Genomic DNA, 6,658 nt, shown 5'->3' on the forward strand with positions numbered 1-6,658 from the left:
CACAAATGTAAAAGAGGATTTATTATCCCAATAACATTGGAAATATGCTAACCTTCTTATATGTGACCACTTTAAAACCTTTTACGCTGTATTCCCACATTTTTTCTAGCACTTTACGTTTTTGTGAACTGGAGCCTCGCTGGCAAGTTTGAAGGCTTACATTTCCTTAGGATGTGGGCTTTTATAACTGGAACGATAAATCACATACAAAACATCTGGAAACAATAATCCATTTCCCTAAATCAAAAAAGCACACTACTGTTATTCAAACTACTAACCCATTAGTATTTATAAACAGCTGTTAACTCTAGGTGTTGTAGAGAGGGAACACATAATCCGCAAATGCAGCTGTGTTCACAACCCTGACGTGATCCAGATGTGATGAGTTCGAGTCAGTTACAGCCAGTGCTTAATTTGAGCCAGTGGTTTCTGGTGCTCGGCACCAGCACTTAATCGTCAACACTGGCACTTATAGTGCAAACTCTACCCAAAAGTATTTTAGAGCTTATAATGAGCACCAGTTAAGGGCACATTCATTTTTGGTAGGCATGGGGAGATGAAGTGATTTGTCCAGAATCACAAGCTGTTGAGCCCATGCCAGACTTGAACCTGGTTCCCCAGCCCCGGCCCCAGAGTCGGCAGCTCTGGCTGTTACACCACATCCTCTCCCCACTTGTAAATGTTGTGTTTGTTCTTTTATAGGCGGCACTAATACAAGCAATGGGCTGGTGCAAGCTGCCTCCTGATGAGAAGGTGGGCACTTTTATTTCCACAAATTAACCACTGGTTACAGAAGATATAAGTACCACCCTTGCTCCTGGGTATAGCATAATTTACATGGAGGAGACCTGTAGGATGTAGTCAGTGGCATAACGCAAACTGGTGCCCCCCACCCCATTAGAATGTGAAGAGGGGCCCTTAGGTCTACCATATCTCATAGATATTCATTAGCCTTCAACTGAATGGGGCCCACCTGAATGGTTGGGGGCCCCTGAAGGCTTGAGCGCCCCCTGCTCCCCTGGGGCAGCAGGGGCCTGTGTTACATCTCTGAATTATACTGATTTCTAAAACAAATATAGAGCATGGATTCTTATTTTTGATATGTTATTTGCAATTTGGACATATGATTTTCTTCATACAACTAAATTATATCTTGAGTTATAAATCTAATGAAATTTCTAGATGAGCGTTCATAAATATTTTTCATACATCGCCACATTCCAATCCTGCACTTTGTCACAGGTGTGATATGAAGCATTTGCATTTTAAATTGCATGGTCAACTTTGCATTCACTTGCATAAGTACAAATTCAGTCCACATATACTAATAGGTACTTAGAATAGGAATTCCAACCTTACCAAGCATTTTCACAGTCTGTTTGTTGTTCTTATCCCGGATTGATGTATTTGGTCCAATTGGCTCTCTCTTTCGCCTCCACAGTCTTCGTCCAATCAGACTGTAGAGGACAGTGAGGCAAAAGACCGGCAAGAAAAAGAAGATGCTGGACGTCCAGACCATGATGGTGAGAAGTCCAGACTTTATAGCGTACTCGGTGGCTTTGCATTCATTGGTGTCCAGTGGGTTTGTTCCATTCTCGTGTTCTACCCCGACCAAGACGAAAATTGGTCCAGCGCTAACAAAGGACACGGCCCAGAGGACCAGGATAATCAATTTCACTCTGCCTTTGGTGATCACAACTTTTGCTTTGAGCGGGAAACATATTGCAAAATATCTTTCCACGCTCAAGGCGGTGATATTGAGGATAGTCGAGTAGGTGCAACTTTCGCTGATGAACTGGAAGAGTTTGCAGAGCAGATTCCCAAAATTCCAGGGTCTGTACTGCCAGAGCCTAAAAAGGTCAAGAGGCATGCAGAAAAATATCAGGAGGTCCGAAAAGGCCATGCTGGATAGGTAGAGGTTGGTGGTCGTCCTCATGTCTTTGTACTTCGACACAACGAGCATGGTCATGAAATTGCCAATGATCCCAATGACAAAGAGGAGGGTGCAAGTGACGGTGATTCCAGTAAGGACTGGGGCTGGGAAGATATGTGCTGGATAGTCGGGCCACGAATAATTGTCATAGTCCATGTAATCCGCGGTGAAGTTGAGGAGGTAACTGGGGCTCGCGGTCTGGTTGGACATAACGTTGGCCAAGCCATTGGCTCCTTGTAGGCGTAGATCGTCAGGTTCCATATCCTCTCAAATTTGTTCGACGTGTAGGCATATCTGATCCACCCTGAGGACACGCAGCCAGATAAAAGTGCTACAGGGGCTTCAAGTCAGGGGATTTGAGTGAAGACAAGCGGTAAACACCAATTTCTGAAATAAGCATAGGATAAAAAAGAGAAAAAATCAATAGACCACTCACGCTCACATTATAAGAACACAAGGCAAATTCTGGAGAAGCAGTAAAAATCTTTACATATTGCATGCATGTGCAAATACATAACTAAAAATTCATACATATTTCATGCATGTGCAAATACATAACTAAAAATCCTTACATATTGCATGCATGTGCAAATACATAACTAAAAATGCTTACATATTGCATGCATGTGCAAATACATAACTAAAAATTCATACATATTTCATGCATGTGCAAATACATAACTAAAAATGCTTACATATTGAATGCATGTGCAAATACATAACTAATACTATGGCACGTCAGTACTTAATTGGTGCTTCAATACTTCAAATATTTTATTGGATAAAGAGAATCGATTTATATGAACGGAATACCTTGGTCCAATTTTCCCAGGTGAGGAGTTTCGGTAATTCTGTCTGCGGGTCCCTGGTTTTGCTGCACTTCTGGGTCACAAACCCCGTTTAAATCCATCCCAAAACACTGCAGCCGGAGAGAGCGCCGGGAGCCTGCTGTCCTCGCCTCCCTCCCTCCCTTCAGTGCGCAGGAGCTGTTCTGAGTGAGGAGAGAGCGCCTCTTCTGCTCCGAGAGGTTCTGGAGTCCGCGCGCTTTCTGCTTCCTCTGGCTGTGCGGTGCTCACAGAGGAGCGGCGGGGTGGCATGGCCCGTCCCCCGTCCCCCGTCCCCCCGTCTCTGCTGGGTGCGTGGGACTGCCTCCACGACGCTCAACTCCTTGAAGACGCTGTCACTCAGCGAGGCGCAGATACCCATGCTTTCTTAGAAGGAGAAATGTTAAAAAACGTCAAACAGAGCTTTGAAGGCTGTTCTACCTATAACGTAGAAACTTATATCGAACCTCTTATTAAGATCAAACCTAGAATCGCTGATCATTCATGAGACCGATTTGAAAGAAAACATTGGAAAAGGCAATAAATAGCTCAGATTTTTTTAAATAGCTTTAGTCTGCCTCTTGAGTCTTAACTAAAAAATTAAAAAAGTGTCTGATGTGTAAAAATCCCCCCTCAAAAAATCGTTGCTATGTCTATGCAATGCCGGTATGGGGTACGGAATTTAACATGTGACGAATCAATGTAAAATAGTCCCCCCCCCACATTGCAATCAGGCTCGGTTACAGGAATTTTTATCTGGGTGGGCCAAGGGTGGGTTTGGATGGGCCAATGCGGACCAAGGGGCATATTTACAATAACTGGCGCATCCCTGCAAATCAGCAGGGATGCGCCAGTTATTGTGCGCCACAGCTCCGCCATCATGGATGCCACCATGGTGCAATAACGGCACAGATGCGTGACGCATCTGTGCCGTAAAAGTGACGCATTGCTGGAGTTCCGTCGCCACCGCGACGCAGCTCCAGCAATGATCAGGGGGCCCTATCTAGTTAATGCTGCGCAGGGTTTTGACGCAGCATGGGCCTAAAAGTTGACTGAGTGAAATCTTGTAGATTTCACTCAGCCACTTTTAGGAGGCGTTCCTGCGCCGGAACGCCCCCCCCCTGCACAGGAACGCCTACATGTGGCGCAGGGCATTACAACGTGACGCATCTCCCAGATGCGTCACATTGTAAGTACCCCTGCACCATGGAGCAGGATTTGCGCCGCCGCTGTGTCACAAAAGTGACGCAACGGCGGCGTAAATGAGGCGCAAGGGGCTTGTAAATCTGCCCCCAAATCCATAACAATTCTGAAGGTAGACTACAAGCCCTAGAGTTACACATGGATGTCGATTCACAAAAAGGCCAGGGGTAGCGGAAATGACACCGCACATCCTTGACCGGAAATGAAATCACACATCCTTGACCTTAATGACATCACTAGAAGTGACATCATATGAACATTGACCCCCCAATAATCCTACGAAGTGATGTCAGATGACCTTAACCCTTCTGACATCACAATAATTGACATCACTGAAGTTATAATACAAGCCATAATAAAACATGAGTAATACAATAACACCAACAAAAACCAACAGAGAGTCTACAGACACCAACAAAGTACCCAACTACAAATACACAATATTACAGAGAACCATCGTGGAATGAGTTCCCATCAGTACACCATCGAGACCGCCCTTCATCATCTGGGATCTCTTTCGACACTAGTGCCTGCTGCTGTTAAAGGTGAAAAAACCTGCAATGGCCTGATGACAAGCCATGTACCAGGAAAAACCACAGCAGTCGTGTTAGATGTGAGGAAGGCGTGTCTAGTGGAGTACTGAATAGCAGTGCAGTGAAAAGGTGTGGGTGAAAAAGAAAGAATAAGAAAAGGAGTTCTAAAATTAGGTAGTGTTCAGGGACAACAAATTTAATAACCACCGTCACACTCCTAAATCAATAAAAACAGTGCAAATAAATGGCGTAACAAATAACCACTTAGAAGTTGTATAAGGTCGACATGTTTCTGCAGTCTGAAAGAGTCTCGAGATCTCGTGCTGCTTCCTCAGGACCAGAAAATGCTACTGCTAGATAAAAATAAATAAATGAACCATATCACCTGAATAGTGTAGGTGACTGTGTAACCATCTTCCCATCCTAAATATAAGAAGAAAACGTGTAAGTATGCAAAAAGTAAATATGCAAAAAATAAGTAAAAGGGTACTGTGTGAGGTATATACATAGCATGCAATTTACGCATGCACAGACATGTAGAACCAGTCACAAAAACTTGTTGACCAGCTCAGGGGCTGTATAAATTAGTCCCCACTCTACCAAAAGAGTATCTTAAGGAAGGTTCACTCACCCACTCGATGGGAAGGAAAAACCCCACCTCACCTGGCGCGAGCTCAGGTAGATGGATGCACCGCACTATAAGACAGATAACATAGATAATCATTATTGTAAATAACACCTGTTGGTACTCCCGGGCAAACTGGCTCAAGCGTATGCCACATCTAGCACCAAACAACGCAACCCAAGCAGTCAACAATCTGGCCAGTTACCATTCAGTGTTAACACGAGTTTTATCCCAGGAGCTGTAAAAATCCACAGCCTCCCCTCCATATTCAAGCATATTTTTAAGTTATGCACAGGTCGCTCGTGATAGCACTCATCTCCACTGCTGCACCTCACAACACAAGCCATAATCCCCATAGGTCTAAGGGCAGAGATGCTTATATACACAGGCATATGTAGAGGCTACAGACGCTCGTTACTGTTCACAACCAACTATGTGAACCCTCTATGAGATTGCGCTCCCAGGTACACTTACTCTCGTTGCGCACCCAGTTCGCCCACTTCCCTTGCTCCCATGGCACATACCAGCCAGTAGAGCGACTGAGGGCAGGACCGCTCACCTGTCCGTCGGTACACCGGTCGTCCCTCCGAGCTCTATCTGGGGGAGGAACCGACTCGGTGTACCGGGAAGTCTAAAAGTAAACAAACTGCTTCCGCGTAAGGCTGGGGGCGTGTCAAGGCGTCCGCGATGACATCACCCGCAGCGTGATGCGCGCTATGTCTGCATGGGAATTGTAGTTCCACACGCATTTTGGAGGCATAATTGCAAGTTCGAATCCCGGCCGGGATCCCTATTACACCAAAGTATGACCGTGTTGCTAAATTGAAATTATGTGGTCATGTTAGCCCAACCTACAGCGCTAACATTGTACAAGCGCAATCTATCAACCATAGTGTGCAAAAATACTGGTATTACGGTCATATTAGCCCAATCCAGAGTGCTGATGTAAACTAAGAGTGACGACGCACTCTTCCCTGAATGGTTATGTTAGCCCAACATTTCAACGCTCGTATTCTGAAAACCCAATCTGCCATCATTAACATTATTATGCTACTAGATACTGGTAGTGTAGTCATATTAGCCCAAGTTGCACGGTAATGTCGTTAAGTAGTGAAACTGCCATCCTTGGTTGGAGGAGAAAGGCATGTCCTCCCCACAGCGGATGCAACCCAACACATCCTAACACCAGGCTCAGCTTAACAGGACTGCACCACTTCGGTTGTAGAGAGTGTGCAGGTGAGACCAAAGGGTCTTGGAACAATGAGTGAAGCAACTGAGCTACTATCACACCTTGGATTTCATGATACTGGATACTAAATATACTCCAGGTAGGGATGCCCCGTAACGTATGTAGCTGAGTCATTTGGAGAATAGTTCGAAAAATGTGTGTCAGATGTCGCCTGCACACAGGCTCACTAATCCTTTAGTGCCAGAACATACTCCAAACGAGACCAACTAGGTTCATAAAAATGTGTGTTGATCAAGCTCTGAGGTATGTGCACGGATGCCTCCTGTCTATAACGACATCCACGGTATTTCA

The 6,658-nt window shown here is 45.0% G+C and overlaps 1 protein-coding gene across 1 annotated transcript in view; it reads right to left on the reverse strand.

Moving 5' to 3' along the window:
* GHSR (growth hormone secretagogue receptor) overlaps positions 1–2,306 on the reverse strand; it is a 62,332-nt gene extending 60,026 nt beyond the window's left edge. The window contains exon 1 of the mRNA XM_078666143.1: positions 1,360–2,306. Within this exon, the coding sequence (XP_078522269.1) occupies positions 1,360–2,194 (835 nt within the window). The 5' untranslated portion in view covers positions 2,195–2,306. The remainder of the gene's footprint in view (positions 1–1,359) is intronic.
* Between the last annotated feature and the right edge of the window lie 4,352 nt (positions 2,307–6,658).

Source organism: Lissotriton helveticus, chromosome 11, assembly GCF_964261635.1.
Source record: "Lissotriton helveticus chromosome 11, aLisHel1.1, whole genome shotgun sequence".
NCBI classification, from domain to species: domain Eukaryota; kingdom Metazoa; phylum Chordata; class Amphibia; order Caudata; family Salamandridae; genus Lissotriton; species Lissotriton helveticus.